This window comes from Ambystoma mexicanum, chromosome 1p (genome assembly GCF_040938575.1).
Source record: "Ambystoma mexicanum isolate Mex_15411 chromosome 1p, UKY_AmexF1_1, whole genome shotgun sequence".
NCBI lineage: Eukaryota > Metazoa > Chordata > Amphibia > Caudata > Ambystomatidae > Ambystoma > Ambystoma mexicanum.
The window spans coordinates 673,065,107-673,085,012 of record NC_090921.1 but is presented as its reverse complement, the minus strand read 5'-3'; the positions used below and the strand labels follow the sequence as shown (position 1 = coordinate 673,085,012).

Below are 19,906 nucleotides of genomic sequence, written 5' to 3'. Positions count from 1 at the left end.
AATGGCATAAGACTGGGGTTCACAAATGTGCATAGCCAGGTCCCCAACACCATGTCCCCGTGTTCATTGCTGATGGTCCTCACCTGAACCCCCGACTGTCTCTTTCTCTTAGACCCGCGAGGAGGTTGTAAAGAAGATGACGGGGTTGAGAGTCCCGCGGAGGCGTGGCCCTTTTAACAACACCGACTTGTTTCTTGATGACGAAGATAGGGTACCGGACTCCATCGACTACAGAAAGAAGGGCTATGTCACCCCGGTTCGAAATCAGGTAATGCAACTCAACTTTGTCCCTAATATAACATTATGAGCAAGGTTACCACCATTTCAGTTTCTTCTAGTGGCTGAACCCATTTTCACTTTTAGCTTCTAGAAACTATTTTAGGTCTCTTTCAAGGTTTTTGTGACTCAGAAAGCAAGCACTGCCAAAAGCAATAGTTATGTCTTTTGAATAAGCATTGAAAAGATGGTCTGGAAGGAGTGAAGGAAAATAATGCTGAGGGAAAGAGGTGTGTGTAAAATGTGGAGCTTGCGAGCCGTGAATGGAATGCTACTTCAGTGATGTGTGCATAGCTTGCAGGTGACAGCCTCCGGTCCCACCATTATAGCTGAACTCGTTGCATATATTTAGGTGTACCATTTTAGCCAGTGAACTGAGGAGCATTTTTATAGCTTAGAGGGTTAAGGAAACTGCTGCAGTGATCTTCGTACAGTGTGTCATACCTTTGGTGTCATGCTGAAGGAACATAAAAAGAAAATAGCCACATTTCCACAAGAGAGACACAATCCCCACGCTCGTCGCCACACACACACACCCACACACACACACACCAACACACACACACACTCTCGCAAAACACACGGCCACCCCTTATACACACACACACACACACACAGTCTCTCTCTCTCTCTCTCTATATATATATATATATCTCTAGTACACACACATTTTACACACACCTTACACACACACAAACACGCACATACACACTATCTCTCTCTTACACACTTACACACACCTTACACACTCACTCTCTCTTTCTATCTCTAGTATACACACACTTTACACACGCCTTACACACACACCCACACACACACATATACAAACTCTGTTTTACACACACACCTTGCGCACACACACACACACACACACACACACACACGTAGATACACACACACCTTACACACACACACACACACACACACACACACTTTACACACGCCTTACACACACTCATACACACATACACTATCTCTGTCTTACACACACACCTTGCACACACACACGTAGATACACACACACTCACAGCATCCCCTGATATGTTTGACAGGACCACCGGCTGGAAAGTCACTGCTGGTGGCATCCACCACCATGCTGCTTCCGTCCTTATTACATGTGAACATGGAGGCCGTCGGAGGAGAGGTGTGTAATGCTCTCGGTTAATGCAAGTTCTGATTAAGGTGTACATAGATTTTTGTTTAGGGCCGTCATAAGTTTGGGGTCTTGTTCAAAATAAAATTAAAAAGGGAACATTTGTGATGACAATGCAACAGATGCACACATACTACATGTGAGCAACGGGATCCATCCGAAACCATCTGTACATACTCAACTGACATGTATACTACAGTACTGTGCCTTCAAGTGAAACGTGTGACACAGAATAAAAGTATAAATACGAGCCTTTGTTAGTCTGCACAGGGTCTCCTACACGCTATGCCCTAGGCCCCCAAAGGTGGTTTATTAGTAGTGGTCTTGGGATACCATGAGGTCAATCTGTGAGCATCATCCAGGCCTCAGACCTGGGTTCAGGCCAGTGGGCCATGGTGGAAGCCCACGGAACATCACAGGCCCATGGGCCTGCCTGGTGAGACTCAGGTCATAGATAGCGTCAAAGTGCCCGCCATGCCCCAGCTGTGGGGGCACTAGCCAAGCATGGCAGCATGCCACTGCACACCCTGGGTGGCTTGTGTGGACCAGGAGCATTGCCACAAGGATTGACCTGGGAAAAGTGACAACCGGGTATGGTCACAGTGACCAAATAGACCATTGGACGGCTCGGGAGGCCTGCTGCAGGACTGAAGTCTCTTCAACTCACTCTGTGTGTCTATCAGACGCATCATGTGCTCCCAAAGCAGAGCCAAGGGCACTGCCTGGGGAAATGGCTACTGCGCAGAGCCACAGGCCTCAGCTAGGTCACGCTCTGGGTGACCTAGCCAATGGCCATGGTCATATGCCATGCCCATCATTCATCAGGTAGCTTTGGAGGGTCTGGGGCAGTGCAGAATGCCATGTCCCTGGCAAAGGGCACACTGGGCATGGCCACAGCCGAGTCAGGCAGGCACGGTAGGTACACAACTGTATATCATTAAAACAAAACTGAAATTCAGTAAAAGCGCTTAGCTTAAATGGTCGCTATGATTAATTTTCCCTTAAAAAAAAGTACGTGAAAAATAAATGAGTGTGATGAAGCTGCCGGAAAAACAGCCCCCTGAACCCACGCGCCCCCCCCGCCCGAAAATTAAATAATTGTGCTGGTTATAGCTTTAAAGCAACCATGACTTTACGACTGCCATCGTAAAAACAACATAACTCGGTCACCACCAAACAGTTCTCATGATGTAAATGATGCCAACCAAATGAGGTGCCTGTACCCACACTTCAAAGCAGACTTGAGAAACGAAAAAGACATGAAATAAAAAAGGCACCTCAAACCTGTAAAGTTCCTTTATATTTATTGTGGTGGCATCACAAAAAAAGAATACAATAACAGCTGTAAAAATGAATTTGAAGACCTGGATTACAATTGTTTTGTATTTGATCTGCAACCATACTAGCCCTTGAACATATTTTTTTGTTGCTAAAAATAAATATAAATAGACATTTTAGAGTGCCTACCAGCAGGTGTGTGAAGTGTGGTGTGTTGCCACTGCACTGATTCAGCTCCTATTTTAGGTGCTCCTATTTAAAGACCTTATAGTATGTAGCCGCATTGTGTGGTGGGAATATGTCCTTAATATAGGGACTGGTCTGATATGTTGGTCTGCATTTTTATTTAGTAATTTGACACACAAAAATCAGAATGATAGTAATCTGTTTTCAATGCACCGACCATCAGAAACACCAAGTAATTGCCTGCTTTTCCCTTCATGTATTTGGGACGGCCATTCTCAGCAACCTCCCGGTGGCAACCCCAGCAATCCTCGAACCTCCCGTAGGCAACCCCAGCAATCCTCTAATCTCCCGTAGGCATCCCCCACTAATCCTCAAACCTACCGTAGGCATCCCCCAGCAATCCTCGAACCTCCTGTAGGCATCCCCCGGCAAACCTCGAACCTCCCGTAGGCATCCCCCAGCAAACCTCGAACCTCCCGTAGGCATCCCCCAGCAATCCTCGAACCTCCCCTAGGCATCCCCAAGCAATCCTCGAACCTCCCCTAGGCATCCCCAAGCAATCCTCGAACCTCTCGTAGGCATTCCCCAGCAATCCCCAAACCTCCCATAGGCTTCCCCCAGCAATCCCCGAACCTCCCGTATGCATCCCCCAGCAATCCTCGAACCTTCCGTAGGCTTTCCCCAGCAATCCTCAAACCTCCCGTAGGCATCCCCCAGCAATCCTCGAACCTCCCGTAGGCATCCCCCAGCAATCCCCGAACCTCCTGTAGGCAACCCCAGCAATCCTCGAACCTCCCGTAGGCATCCCCCAGCAATCCTCGAACCTCCCGTAGGCATCCCCCAGCAGTCCTCCGACCTCCCGTAGGCATCCCCCCGCAATCCCCAAACCTCCTGTAGGCAACCCCAGCAATCCTCGAACCTCCCGTAGGCATCCCCCAGCAATCCTCGAACCTCCCGTAGGCATCCCCCAGCAATCCTCGAACCTCCCGTAGGCTTCCCCCAGCAATCTTCGAACCTCCCGTAGGCACCCCCAGCAATCCTCAATGTACGGTTACATTGACACAGCCACATTTACCCAGAGTGCTTTTTGCTGTTTAGATCTCCGGTTTGATATCTGTCCCTCCCACTATCCCATTAACAACCCTCCCAACCCCTCTTACACAGTCATACGTGTCAGGGACAACACAAATGGCAAAAGGGTGTTACATGGGATTACTTTGCATTAGATGACATTGCACTGTAATGCTGAAGCATGACCATGATTTGCACGCTTACCTCCTAATCATCAAGGCACATCAGAAGTTGTCACTCTACTGTGGCCGCAGAGATATTTCTGAACACGCAGCAAGCATTGATGAAAGCCCTGATTGCATCATCCTCCAGTAATACGCAGTGAATGGCCAGACTGCACCATCTGTCAGCAATCCTGAAATCATCGACATATTTGCATTCTTCCAAAGTAATTCTCAATGCAGGCCCAGTTGTGCACCAATCTCCCTGTGATCCCCAAATTGTGAGCAGATTGTCACTTCCCTCAATGCATGGCAGATTTGCATTCTCCCTAAGTAGTCCTCAATGCAAACCCAGATCTTCACCACCACCCTTGTAATCCATAATGCATGACCAGGTTGTAGCACTGCTCAGTATTCTTCAATGCATGTGCGATCCCCTTGTAATCCACAATGAAAGACCAGATTGTAACATTGTTCAGTTATCCTCAAAGCATGATCAGATTTGCACTCCCCCTCAATGAACCTCAATTTATGACCAGGGCCTACCTTTGATCAGTAATCCTCAATGCATGCCTATTTTAAGACCACCTTTCAATACTACTCAAGTCATGCAAAAACTAGAAGCATTGCTTACTGACAATACCCAGTATTCTGGATATTAGTGCAGACTGGTGCATACTTGCACGACCAGTCATTAATAGTCAGTGTATGCCCATAATTGCACCAACCCCCTTGCGGTGCTCGCTTGCTTCTCGAAGCCCACAGTGAGTAACCAGCTTCACTGTTCCTGCCGACTCCTATTATTCAGTGAGGTGTCTTGTCCAGAACACAAAGGCTGAGCTCATTTAACCAGAGATTACCAGGTTTGATTTGAAATTAGTATTATGCGCACCGTAAAATCAATTGCTCCTTGGCGCCAGTAAATTAAGAAATGAGGAAAACCAGGGGTCACACTTAACTTAGCAGAACAGGAACGTTTTCAAAGGCTTGTGGTTTATCCCAGTTTTCAAAGTCAGAGAATTCCACAGACAGGGGGCTCTTGGGCAGACACCCCCCTGCTTCCTCGGGTGGTACAGCTGATCTTGGGATCAGCTGACAGATATTGAAAGTCAGAGCGAAATATAGGGAACAATCGGATTCTCCCTTTTTACCGGTGTTAGTCCACAAAGCCATTTAAAGGGCAGACATAGGAACTTAAAGCAAATCCAACCCTAAACAGGTAGACGATGCAAGGAGAGTCATCAATCAGGGCAGAGGTAGGAGTCACAAAAAGAAGACAGGGGTAGGCAAGTGAATTCTGCACAGGCAGGAAAACCTACTCGATGACTTATGCACGTGATTATGGCTCAAATACACGACTTGTCTGCCTTTTCCAGGCTCCAACCGACCTTTAGGGCAATGCCCGAAGGGCCGAGGCAAGTATGGCTGGCTTTCTTGGCCAATGTTATTTAAAATGCATCAACATAGGATCCAGGTACAACTAAAACAGTTTGCTGCAAAAGTTGATGAACTGCACATAATGAATGTGGGTAAGTTTCTTGTCCCAGTTTGACTTTGGCCAAATACCCTTAGATAAGGAGCAGAGGAGTCCCAAGAGTAAAAAGTAATATTTGATGAGCAGGAACATAATGCAGATCCTGGGGTCCGGCATTACCCAGGAAGCAGGGACGACCTCTAGAGAACGATGAGCCAATACATAGTGCGCTGAAGATACATCTTCCACATACAATGTAAACTATATCGTTTTGTCATTCATACATGACCCATTTTGCTTCGACTGTCTTCTAGGTGTGACCTAATGCTCCTTTGCACACCTTCCCAAACACAAAGAACTAATGACACATAGGTATTTCTCTGCAGTAGCTGGCCTGGGGAGTCAAAGGTAGGTCGTGGTAGCTGTTGGTGTCAAGCTAACCAGCCTCTTCTAGGCTAGGAGCAGAAGCTAAATAGCTTCCAGCTCCCGGCAAGCTCAATCCCTAGAGTCCAGGACTATCCTTTCCAACAATTTCACAGCAAATAAAGATCCCCAATGGCCCGCCCTGTCTTCCCATTTCCCTGATGATATGGACCCACATGCCCAAAGAGTTAAGGACTTCCAAACCCATCCAGTTTGTACCTTGGCTAATGCTTCTCTCTGCATTTCCTTTAAAGGGCCCATGTGGGTCCTGCTGGGCGTTCAGCTCGGTGGGCGCCCTCGAGGGGCAGCTGAAGAGGACGACAGGGAAGCTGTTGCAACTCAGTCCACAGAACCTGGTTGACTGTGTGAAGGAGAACGATGGCTGTGGAGGAGGTTACATGACCAACGCCTTTGCCTACGTAAGGGACAACAAGGGCATTGACTCCGAGGACACGTACCCATATATCGGCCAGGTGAGTGTCCTCATTATATGTGGTGGAAACAGAATCTATATTGGTGTCCGTATCCATCAGCATGCACAGCAGCATTCATATTTATAGTGGAATAAATGTGTATGGTGCCTAAGCATCTTCAAATGCCTTCATTTCTACAGTCACCAGTATCTAATTCATCCCCTATAGGGGCCTCAGTTTTCACTACACCATCAGTATCTATAGCTTTATCAGTGTCTATAGTGAACTCAGTATCCATAGATTCATCAGCGCCTATAACAGCCAAGATACATGTTTTGCAGTATTTACATCATTTTTCAAATGATCAAACTACAGTACAGGTTAGGTTTAATATGGCTTCCCCTAAGATCAGCGATTTTAAAGTAATTTGGTTGAGTTACGCTGACGACTGACCATTCATTGAAAATAAATATGGCAAAAACGAAAACAATGCAATGAACTTTAAAAAAGCGAACATGTAATTTCGCTTGGTCAATTCAAGGACGAATTCCAGAGAAGGTGAAAAATTTTATCTAACTAGGTTTTTCAGTTGTCTCCCAACCGGGAAAGAGTCAAATCAGAAAATGGTTGAAAGATCGTGTTAGAGCCCTATCGAATCAGACAATGACAATGTATAGTCATTATGGGAAATTTTCATTAATTCACATTTTAATATTCTATAAAGAAAGGGTTCTGTCTAAAATCCTATATGGAATTGAGATTTTTTATTTTCAGGTGTGCGATGATCTGGTAAAAATAGAAGTGAATTTTGGGCGAAATGTATTTAATTTTCAGAAGTGAATTCTCTTAGCATTAATTCAGTACGAATTGGGGATACACTCACTTTCAAGTAGAGTGATGTGGCGTTTATTGACCATTTTTAGAAATATCATTTGCCCGGTTGTGGGCTCTCTATATTGTGCCTTTGAAAACCTGGTGAGAACCAAAATATCGAAAGTAAATTGACCAGTTGTTGTATAGGTACACTTAATGATTTGGAAATGACAAAAGAGCATCTGATTGCAAATCCATTTAATGTGCAAAAAGTGTTGTATACTCCTGATTGGATCGAAATGTTTGAGAAAATGCATGTGTATAAAACTTTAGGTCATCTATCGTGGGAACATAAGAAGCGTGGTATTTTGGCACCCCGCCTATCCATTTACCCAAATTGATCCTAAGAAAAGTTTTCCTAAAATTTAATTAGAATCTCCTCTACACAAAACAAATTCTTTTGAGGTATGGTCTGTGCACACAAGATTTAGGGCCTCATCAGAGATTGGGCTGAGCGGCAAAAATGCGGTTGTAACTCTATTACTGCCCTGCCGAATCCCGAATTTGGGTGGAAAGCTGGAGATCGACCTGTAAGGTAAATCTCCAGCTTTCTGCCCATTTTCGGCACTATTACCGGTAAAAGCGTCGGAAAACACCGTAGAGTCCTATGGACTCATAACAAATTGGGACTTACAGCGGCACTGCAATTACCGCGGGGATACCGCCCAACTCATGATGAGGCCATTAGTGTCTTGTAGATTTTTTGAGTATGTTGCAGTAGAGGACATGAAACATCTAGTCACTGTCTGGCATTAATGGGTAAACGTATTAATTATTTTAAAAGATTTGACAGGTACCCTGTCAGAAGCGGTATTTCAGCTATCGCAGATGCATGCAAAAATGGAAGAAGAAGCAAAGGGGACTGGGAAGGACCAGAGCTGAATAGTGTACATATGTTCATGGATGCCGTTGTGGCTTTCAGATGGACTAAAGGTGATAGTCAGAGCACTAGTACTGGCAACAGTGCCAATGTGCGGGATAAAAATATGCCTCACCAACTGTAAGAAGATGGCGGAGGAAGCTATCAGGATGCAGGTCCTGATGGATGTGAACATAGGAGGAGCGAAGGACGAGATCGTGGCAGAAAGAAACAAGATAAGAGAGAGAATAGCGACATGTGAATTGTTCCCACTTGGAGTGATGAAGTTGGAAAACCCATTTGATGCAAAGTATTATGAAGGGAAATGGGTGTGGTGCAACCCCGATGGAGTGTGCTGTTGTATGAACTGGTCTTTCGATGATCATACAAATTACTATGGACACCTCGGGAGGAATAACGAAGATATGGTAACGAAGAGCGAAAGGATTGACGTATAAGGATCTGGTCGACAGGTCGACCAGAGGGGGGACTGAAGAGGGAATCGGGATCCTGGGACCACCCCCCCTCCAATGAAGTTCATGTTGAGACGGAAGGACAGAAAACACTGCAACCACCCATTCTATTTTGGACGAATCCCAAATGCACCAATTATCCACAAATACACTGAGAGGTACCCTCTCGCCAGCCATACAGACCAGGTGCGGTACAAATCTATCCATGCGTGAATGAAGAGCTGAAGATCATGGTCAGAGACACCTATATGGACAGTCTGGACTAAGCACCAAGCAGCCATGTTGGTGACGTCATTAGAGACATCACGACATAGCAGCGGTAGACAAGAAGCACAAGTGCAGTCTGCACGGCACCACACAAACACACACCGAAATACATGAAGAACATGAATGCAGAGTTCTATAGTTAGGGGACAGATACATATACATACGTTGATTTCTTTAATTATTTTGTCATTAGCCAAATGCAGTAACGCAGAACCTGCAAGGCACAAGGGGTCCTGAGCAAGCTTGGTGATGCTTAAAGCCAATAATCGCGTGGACATTCAGGTGTATATATGGAACCTGATCAAACCACATACAGCTAACGTATAGGGGAAGTAATATAGCATGTAAAATGTAGAAACCGCCTTATACGGTTTAGGAAAATTACAGCAGGCCTCAACTCACTGAGCAGGAGTTGAGCTGATTCAACCTGGACAGAGAGCAAGACGCCTGAGACAGGGCCCACAGCCAAGGTCAAGAAATAGAAAGACATTCCAATCCCCAGATGACAAAGGGACCAGCTACAGGAAAACTGAATAAATATTTGTAATTAGGAGCTCCAGAGCTCAATTTTGCAGTCTCTAAACACGTGGTACCGCCGAATGGAACAATGGACAATCTTCCTGGTTGGGAAGAAGAAGCCAGTCCCAGCAGCCAGCCACAGATTGCTACAAGTGTTGCTACCATTAGGAGAATATTCCCATAAGGCAAAGGTGGTGTACACAAGTTACAATACAGACACATAATTGCATTACCTTGAAGATATACACAGAGAGCTGAGAACTTGATGGGGTCCAGTCAGCTCTAGCCAATCACAGTTTAGCACTCCAGTGGTGGGTAGCAACAGACAAGAACCAATGGTAAACCCACTACTCTGCAACAATGTTATAGTCAGTAAATTGGAGATGGGACAAGCCAGCCACCTGACATGTAAGAGCCAGTAGAATAACACATATAGGTGACCATATAGGTTATTAGATTCCTGCCGGCCAATTCCACACAGCGATAGGGTTTTGGAGAACGGCCCGAGTAATGACAGAGTAGTGATGTCATTTTGTATTAAAACTGTCCTGCAAGCCAGAAGAAGCTGAGACGTATTGGAATACATATGTGTTCTTGTATCGATCCCTGTTGGTTTCATTTGAAATAAACCGCAGTTTGAACTTGCTGTTGACTGAGTCCTACGTGTATACTGGCGGAGGGAGTTGGGCTCTCCAAGCCTGTGCACGTCCAGCATCTCTCTGTTATACCTGGGAGTCTGTTGCAACAGCTTTTAAACTCAGTGTTGGGAACATGCCAATCGGGCCAGTAACATAAATCTGATCATTTAAGATTAGTACCAGTCTTCGATACCCTTCCCGCCACATCTGCCCACCCTCGGTGGGATGTTTCGTCAATCATTCAGTGATTTCTTGGGTATTGGAAATACATTTCTTGAGTACGAAATCTTGTATTTCATATCCTAAATATCCTGAGTTAAGTTCAAGGGGAAGGGTAGCTAATTATTACATTGAAAGGGTGTTGCGTGTGCCTATTTCCATGCAATGGCATACCCTCTTTCTATTAGGACTGCACCAAGGCACAGAAGGATTCAGTGTAAGCAAGCAATCAGAGAATTTGCAACATTCACATCCACGCATTCTGAGACAGAGAAAAATGGAGGCGGCCAAAACTGCATCCTCTTTCAACTTCAAGAAACTGCAGAAGAGGCAGCAAACATAGAAACACAATGTCATTGCATGGAAAGCAATCTAGAGCTGCAATATACAAAATGTGTATTTATGTATGTACATATATATACATGTATTACAGGGATTTGTGTGCAGTAGCAAGTGGGTGCTACAGAGATTTTTGTGGGAAGCTTCTGCGTCCTAGCTCTGTCACACAGGATGTGGAAATGAACAGTGTCCATCCAATCAACAGCACCGCTCTTTACTCACAAGACTGGGGATGGGGAAGAGTCTCTTATATCAGAAAGAAATACACCACAGGACAGGTGACCGGTCTCCCATCCTTCTTGTTCATCCAATTCTTCAATCTTTGCTTTGTTTATGTGTACGTCACTTTCCAACCCCACACACCTACCCTATACACTTCCATTATGTATTTCCTCTATGCACCTGCTCCACACACCTAAGCTATTGACAACTTCCTCTCATCCTACCTTACACATCTGTGTGAAGCACTGGTCCCATTCCCATTAGCAAGTAAAGAATTATGAGCGGTCCTGATGAGAACAATGGTGTAAGGTCATCCACATAGCTGTTCACCTTCCCTTCCCATGGACTTGTCCTATCACGGAGAGGTGTAATATCGAAAGTGGTTGCATAATTTGTGCCCCGTCGCCAAACATAGCACTGCTCAGTGTTGGAGTGCTCTAGGGGCTATGCACATTTACCCCACTGTGCGCCTATATAATGCTGGTGCCTATGGGGCAAACAACTATTTCTTTTGTCTACCCTATCTCCATCAATTTGAACCTTTGAAAGGCAAACATGCAGTCCCGTATTCTCCCCTCACCCCCCGGCCTCTTGCAATGGCATCTCAAAACAATGACAGTTGTGTTTCTGTGAAATTAACTTGTATCTGGAATCTCCATGGAGAGAAATGCCATGCAAATTATTAATCACCATGGAAGGCTTCTTCTGGTTCCTAAGACACTGGTCTGCACATGATGCAATAAATATTCATGCCACTAGCTCTCCAGATGCGTTGGACCACAACTACCATCAGCCCTAGCCATTAGAGTCAATAGTGAGGGATCATGGGAGTCATTATCCTAAACATCTGGGGAGCCACAGGTTGCAGATGCCTGCACTAGAGGTAAGAAGGCACTGTAGCCATTGATGCTGTTATAGGTACTAACTCTGCTGTAGATATGGATTAAACTATATTACTATTGAGGTCTCTAAAGCTAGTTCTATCGTTTCCATTCTCTTTCACTTCTCACTCCCTTACTACCGTTGCCTTCGTCATTGGCAGGTATGAACGTGCAACAGGAACTCCCAACTTTTGCACAAAATCCTCCTTCCATGGCTGCTAGCAGATCCAGAATGTATCTTATTCTGTAGTGCCACCAATCTTACTGCTACCCATTCACGGTGGAGTTGATCTTCACAATCAGCTCCCAATGGGTTATCTGCTGCCACTTTGCATTTGTGTATGCCTGTACAGATGGTACAATTGCTGCAAAAACATTTGCGCCCTGCTGAACAATCTGTGTTCTGCCAGAATTTCATCTAGTGCTGTCTCTGACAGTTCTGAGAAGTAATTTTCTCCCCTCTTTACTCTGCTTAACCCAGCTTGTTTCTCTGTCTTGTCTGTTTGTTCCCCTCCCCCAGATCTCTTCTTTCTTTTGTTAGAGTTCATATTTGGGAATTCATTGAGCTTCACACCTTTTCGGGGTACGACCAATGACGGCATATTGATGTGTACCAATGAGCAAACTCCTCCACAGTTGGGTGGAAGCTCTCATATGCCTTCGATCCGCACGCCCAGTAGTGGTCCATCAGTACTGCTTTGCCCGTCTTCATAGCAGCATGCATAACTATGCTCCGGCATCCTACACTCTCACCAATTTCTACTTCCCCGTTATTCTGATAACATAGTGCTGGTGTCTTAAGGGGTATTATTGGCATTGGTCCAGCTTCATTCTCCACTCATGTCAGCAATTTTGCGCTCACATCCCATTCCTTCAGGCACTTGTCATTTTCGTCCTATGCTTTGTTCACTGGTGCTTGCGCTAGTGTCAGTGCTTTGCTCCCCACCACTCCATCCTTCCATCCATCTCCTGTGTATTCTTGGCCATATACAAGTATCTGCAGCCTTTCCGAGCATCCAGGTTGTCCTCCTGTCTGCTTCACTCATGTCCACGGACATGGCAATTCTTTCAGTGTTATAGTCGTAGTTTCTCCCTTCTCGGGCCCATCTGTTACGTACTGTATAGCTTCATCTAATTGCCAGTAATGGTTCATCACTTGGGACAGCCATCTCAATGTTGCTGTCTTCCCTTGAAACCTTCCTCGAGTGGTCACCATCGAGAGGTACATCAAGCATTGTGCTCTGGCTGCTGGTATTTCATTTGCTATGAATGTTCTGGAGACACTCATGGCATAGGGGATTAATGAGCAGACATAACAGCTCTCCCCGGTGGTTTCTTTACCTACTTTGGTCATGTGTTTGTACCACATGTTATTAGATACACGAGCAGTGTCGGTGAGATACATGTTTACCCCTTTCATGTCTGTCTCAACACTGCGCTTAGCTCTCCTTACCATGTCTGCAGTGCTCCCCTGTCCACCTGACATGGTTGTTCCACCTGCTTGGGTGGGGGGAATGTTTGTAGTGGATACAGCGGTAGCACTTGCAACAAAGGAAATCCTCCAAAATATAAATACAACAATACCGCTAGGAATGATGATAACAACACAGGGATGACATTATTTATTATTTCACTCATTTTACCTGTGCTGCTGATCCTCTTGCAGCCTGGGGATAAAGTTGCCCACCTAAAATGCGTGAAGAAATGCATTATTGTTTTAGTATTGTAAGTAACTCTTTAAGCGCCACGTACTAAATAATCATTTATGGCGAAGACAAACACTTCTTTCCATACTGCCCTTACTTATGGGTCTCTCAGTGTGGGAGGATAGGAGGGTCACCGTGCTCGAGCTGTGGGTATGTTTGGGCCAAATATTCTATAAAGACAAGATAATAAACACTAGGTTTCGCACATGTACTTGTCTCTGGAGTTCTGAGTCTCTGGGTGTGCTGTCACAGTTGCTCTCCCCACTGTCTTCTGGGCCCCCCCGGGGTCGCTGTATCTGGCGAGAGATAAAAGAGGCACTAGCAATCACAGTCTTTCTGTGCTCTTATGGGAGGAGCCAGTGGGAGATGCATGCGCTGTCCTGTCACCACCTCATGAGGTGTTAAATTGTGGTCGGACCCAGGCATATTGTGCAGTGCAAACAAAGCAAGAGGTAAGCAGTGCAGCAAATGTTTCTTTGTGCTCTGCTGTGTTTTGGCTATTGCTTCCTTCAGGAGGCCATTCAGGTGTTCACACACCCCATTTGATTGCGGGTGGTACGCACAGGTGAATTTATGTTGAATGCCCAGGCACGTTGTGATGTGCTGGAATATCTAATTGGCGAAGTGAGGGCCATTGTCAGACCGTTGGACCTCACACACGCCCCATCATGGGAGCACTTCCCTGACCAATGATTTGGCCGCTCTGAGGGCATCAGCATGTGAATAGGGACCTGCCTCTATCCACCTGGAGAATGGACACACAAGCACTATCATGTAGCGGTAGCCTTGACACACTTGGATCATGTCAATGTAGTCAACATGTAAATGCTGGAACAGGCCTACTGGTCGAGGGATGGCCCCTCTCACAACTCTCAAGGTAGGCCCTGCTGTAAATTGCTTGCACGTCAAATAGCTACTTACAAATGCAGCCACGTGTTCTGCCAAATTAGGACAGGACCATGTTTCTCCAATGCGGGCAGCAATTACCTCTTTTGCTGTGTGATGGTTGGTGCAATTGTGTCAGTGCAGTTTTCAATAATGCTAGTGGCATGACCACTTTCCCTGTGTTATTCTGCCGCCATAGGGCATCTGTTGGAGATACTGTACATCCCCTTTTAGTCCACAACTGCTTTTCCCTGGATGCAGCTCCCTGCAATTCCATAATCTGTGTTTCTGGCAGTGCATTGTACCCTTCCTTCAGTACCATGTTCCTGACACACTCTCGAGCATTTGATGCTGTGTCCATTTCTAACAGTTCTCCAAAATATGCTGAGCACTTTGTTTCAAAGTCTGCTGCTTCGTTTCCCTTTGAGATACGATCGTCCCCTCGTGTGCTTGGCACTTCACTATGGCTACCAGTGCTAGATAATCAATTACTTCGATCGTAATTACTTTGTTTGCCCAATAGAAGTGCATGCTGTACTGGTGTCCTATCCGCCCTCCTGAATCCTTCTCTGATCCATCGTGCCAGCCCTAAGTGTACCGTTGATGTCACATAAGCTGAGGCAGAGTATACTGTCACTTCCTTGTCTCTGCTGTGCTCCAATGCTAGTATTAGGGCCACTAGTTCTGCTGCTTGTGCTGAGTAATGGGATGGTAATCGTGCACTGATTACTACCTCACTCGTCCCATCTTCCTTCAGCCTCACTTCTGCAGTTCCTGTATGCCTCACCCCATCTATCTGGTCAATTGTTGAAGACCCATCAATATACAACACGTCTACCCCCTCAAGTGGATCCTCATCTACCTTGCGAGTATCACTGAATGCCTGTATGTTTTCTGCGCAGTCATGGGCATAGTCTCCTTCTTGCTAGAAAATCATGGGTTGACCACTCTGCACCTTACTATCTTCAGGGATGCATTTGATAGTATCACTTTGTACCCTGATTCTCTTTGTGTCTTCAGTGTGCTCTTTGGCTTCTACAGTATTCCAAAGAGGGCGTGCTCCACATACAGAGCGGTAGTGCACCCCATGGCAATTGCTGCTGACTTTTCTACTGCGAATGCGCCATCTGCCAAAGCTTGTTCACACTGATAATCTCCTCTCATTGCTGGGTCAAGCTTCCCACTGTAGTATGCTATAGGTTTGTGTCCCAAGCTTGTCTTTTGCATCAGTACTGCTTTCATCACGACACCAAAGTGTGAGCGAATAGGACAAATTCCTTCTTGTAGTCTAGGATCCCTAACACTGGTGCTGTGCATATTTCCTCTTTCAACATGTCAAATGCATCAGTCGTCTCTGTGGTCCATGTCAGTGTCTTGTGTCCCTTCTGTGCTTCCTTCAGTGCTCCCAACAGAGGCCTTGTGCATGTACTATAGTCGAAGACCAATGCCCTGCAGTAGTTGCACAACCCTAAGAACTGTTGCATTTCCCTCACTGTTGTGGGCTTGGCTATCTTGCGTATTGTCTCTGCCCTTTCCGGGCTAATCTGTCAGCCATTTTGAGAGATTGTCTGTCCAATGTATAGCACCTCCTTCTGACAGTACTTTAGCTTGCCCTTTTCCACCTTGTACCCCTTGTCGGCTACCACTGTCAACATGTGCACTGAGTCCTGTCTGCACTGATCTTCTGTCTTGCTGCAAATCAAAATGTCATCTTCGTACTGTAACACTGTGCTCTCCATTTGTATATTGCACAAGTCCATCTGTATCACTCTGTTAAAGATAGATGATGACTCGCAGTACTCTTGAGGAAGCCTTGTATGTTTGCACTTCCATGTTTCTATACATAAAGCAAGTCAAGTCTTGTGAGTCTGGATGTAGTGTTACTGAGAAGAATGCATTCTTCAAGTCAATGACCGTGAAGCAGGCAGCTTCCGCCAGGATGCTGCATAGGTTCTTCGCTGGATTTGCAGCCAGAGGATACTCTGCTTCTACAATGTGATTAAGAGGCCTTAAATCCTGTATAAAATACCACATGCCCCCTTTCACCTTTCTCACTGGGTACACCACTGTGTTACATGGGGATTCTGATGGTACAATAATGCCACTCTCTAACAGTGCTGAAATGGTTTCATAAATGCCTTAATCTGCCTCTTTTGTGAGTGGGTACTGTTTCACTCTTGTCAAAATTTCTCCTGGTTTCAGTTTTATTTTCTCTCCCACTATGCTCTTTAAGAGCCCCACATCATAACGACTAGTTGTCCATAGGGTGCTGGGCACCTTTGCCAGATCCTCCTCAAAGAAAGGGGGGTGGCGCTTCCAGCTCCATTGCTATCCTCTGTGGTACTTCCCTGTAGTTTATCCTTAACCAGTAAGTCACACCATCTCTATCTCCAACCTCTCCTCCCTGAATAGCTCATAGTCTGCCACTGCGATCAACGCTCTCCATGCTCATCCTGTGTCGTCCATCCCATGTACCGCTATCCAGTCCTCTCTTGCAACCACTGCCTCTATTTCTATTGGTATTTCAGGCCTGAATAGGTACTCGTTTGGAACCCACCACATTTTCCATGCAATGCCTGGAAGCCATGCAATAGCAATATCAGTCCCGTATTGAAACATCTCCTCGTCCACTGGCATACACCTATGTACCCTCCATCCACAATAGGCCTGAACGATCTCTCTTACATTGAGCATGTGTATTCCTGGTGTGGAGCAACCTATCCCCTTGTCTGTGAATGAAATTGTCATGTTCAGTCTGCTCATAATGTCTCGTCCCAGTATATTTACAGGCGTCTGTCGAGAGTAAAGTAAAGGTAGAGATAGATCGTGATCTCCTATAGAAAGTGAAATATCGTCTGTAAAAAGAACCACTTCCCGACCCCCAGAGAATCCTTGAGTGTTCATGGCCTCGCCTGACAATTGAAATGCTCCTTCCTGAATGCAGGACCTAGTCGCCCCTGTATCTACAAGAAAGGAAAATGTTTTGTCACCTATCGCCACCCCTATGCGAGGTTCCTCCGCAGGGTTCTGTGTGATCGACAAAATGGGACACATCAAGTTTATCTGTGGGCTGTCCTATTAAGGGTATAAGGACATCCCATTCCCTGGAAAGGGGTTGTTTGTTTGTTTGTTTGTTTATTTGATAAAGCGCACCAAACCCTTAGGTAGCTGGGCGCAACATTACAAGTATACCTGAAGCTTAGATACAGGGAAAAATAGGTACATACATGGTGGAAATAGACAGAATTACTGCCACATAGTTTACAAAGAGAATAGTGGTCCCATATAGGTGTTGCATAATTACAGTCAAGTGGTACAATAGTAACAGATACATTGAGAACGGTGAAACCTAACAGGCATTGGGTAGCAAGTGCAGTCATGGTATAAGTACCGGAAGAGCTAAGTTTGGGTCGATAGCAGTAGGTTTAGGAATCGTTAGTACGTATCCAGGTGAGGACTTTCCGTCTAAATCTGGCGTAAGGTTGGTCTGTTCTGAGATCTAGAGGGAGTGCATTCCAGGATTGTGCGGCTATGACCGGGAAGCTAGAACCGCCAGCTGTGGTACGTTTAAATCTAGGGACCTCTAAGGTATGGACGTTGGCGGATCTCATGGGACGGGCAGTAATTCTCTTGTTTATTCTTTCTACGAGATAAGGTGGAGCTATATTGTTCATGCATTTGGATGTAAGGGAGAGTGTTTCGAGGAGGATCCTGTCATTGATCTTAAGCCAGTGGGCATCTCTTCTGAATGTGGAGATGTGATATCTGTTAGAGATGTTTAGAGCAGCTCTAAGAGCATTATTTTGAAGTCCTTTTGTCAATAACGTACTTATTGGCTCCTGTGTACAAGGCATTGAAATAATCCAATCTGGATATTATAAGTGCATTGGCCAGGGTAATTCAGCTGGTTTCAGAGAGAAATGGTCAACAGGCTCGGATCAGTTTGCAGGTATATGCTGTTGAAGATGCTAGTGAGTTGAATTGCTTCTTAAGGGTAAGTGCAGAGTCAAGATAGAAGCCTTGGGTTTTAACTGTGGGCATCACTTTGATGACATTATTGTCAATGTTTAAGGAGGCATAGCTGGGGTTGAGTTTTTTAATGGCCGTCTCAGAACCTACGATTAGTAGCTCCGTTTTGTCGTCAGTCAGACATAGACCGTGGGATGCCATCCGTGCCTAAATGAGGAGGTATATCTTGTTAACTAGGGCCGAGTCCACCAGGAAGTTGCCCGAAAGGGGAATGAGGATCTGGGTGTCATCTGCGTAATTGGTGTAGGTGACACAGAGTCTGTCCAACTTGTCAAACAAACGCTTAGTAAAGATGTTGTACATAGTGCGAGACACACATGATCCCTGAGGTATGCCGCAGGAGACTAGTATGGGATCAGCAGCTGCTGAAGGGGAGAAGACTCTCATTGCACGGTTAGCTAGGAAGGACTGAACCCAGGTTATAGCGTCACTTGAGAAATGGGCAGCCAACCTAAGGTGGTTGCATAAGACTGCGTGATCCACCAAATCAAAGGCTGCAGATAGGACAAGGAGGAGTAGCATAGCTGATTTCCCATTGTCCTTCAACTCATCAATTTGTGTCTTAAGGTCTATTAAGGCTGTTTGCGTGCCATGGAGAGGGCGGAAGCCCGACTGACGTGATCCTAATAGGTGGTTGGCTTCCAGATAGTCCTGTATTTGCAGGTAAACTACTCTATCAATAATTTTAAGTGAGAAGGGGACTGTGGTGATAGGTCTGTAATTGGTCAGGATAGAAAGGTCTAAAGTTTGTTTTTTTAGCAGTGGTAGCACCCAAGATTCTTTGAGGTTATTAGGCACTGAGTTTGTCTTGAATGAGGCGTTGATGAGCTTCGAGGTGAAGGGGGCTATGTCTCTAGCTGCATCCTTTATGATTTGGGCTGGGCAGCTGTCTCCTTTGCAGTTTGAGGGTTTTAACGAGAGTATGATTTTTTCTGTCTCATAAATAGAAATTTACTTGAAACTGAATGGTGGGGTGGTACTGGCTGGTGTGACTAGAGGGGGTTGCTGCTCAAGTAAGAGCTGTGAGGCTTTCTTTTTGGCTATTTTAAGTTGGGGGTGCTGATTTTATTCGATATGCATTTTGTATGTCAGTACACCAGGGCTTATCCTTGGGGGTGTTGTCAGCCTGTGGTATCAGTGATTCCATTTTCCAAAGGATAGAAAATAGTTCCTTGGTGCCCGACTTTGCCTTAGATATTCTGTCGTTGAATATATTCTTTTTTGTGCTAATTATTTAATTCTTGTATAGTTTGGAAGGTTTGTTAGCTTGGCTTTATTCTTGTCAGTGGGCAAGTGGCACCAAATTGATTGAAGCTTTCTTTTTTGGAGTCTTAAATCTTTAAGTTGGGGCGTGAACCAGGCATTTAGGTGAGATTTCTGTCTGCCTTTACAGAGTTTGACAGGTGCAATAGTGTCCAAGGCCTTGGTCATGGCACTGTTGAAGACCTCCACTAGTAAGGTAGGGTTTGAATTACTTTCTATATTGTTAATAGCGGGAAGAAGATGTGGAAGTATATTTTCCGCTGTAATATCATTTTTGCTTCTAGTGGGGAGTGGCGGT

At 45.5% G+C, this 19,906-nt stretch overlaps 1 protein-coding gene across 1 annotated transcript in view; it reads left to right on the top strand.

Moving 5' to 3' along the window:
* Positions 1-19,906, top strand: part of CTSK (cathepsin K) — a 120,604-nt gene that overhangs the window by 69,803 nt on the left and 30,895 nt on the right. Inside the window, exons 4-5 of the mRNA XM_069649739.1 lie at positions 113-268; positions 6,277-6,495. Of these exons, the coding sequence (XP_069505840.1) occupies positions 113-268; positions 6,277-6,495 (375 nt within the window). The remainder of the gene's footprint in view (positions 1-112; positions 269-6,276; positions 6,496-19,906) is intronic.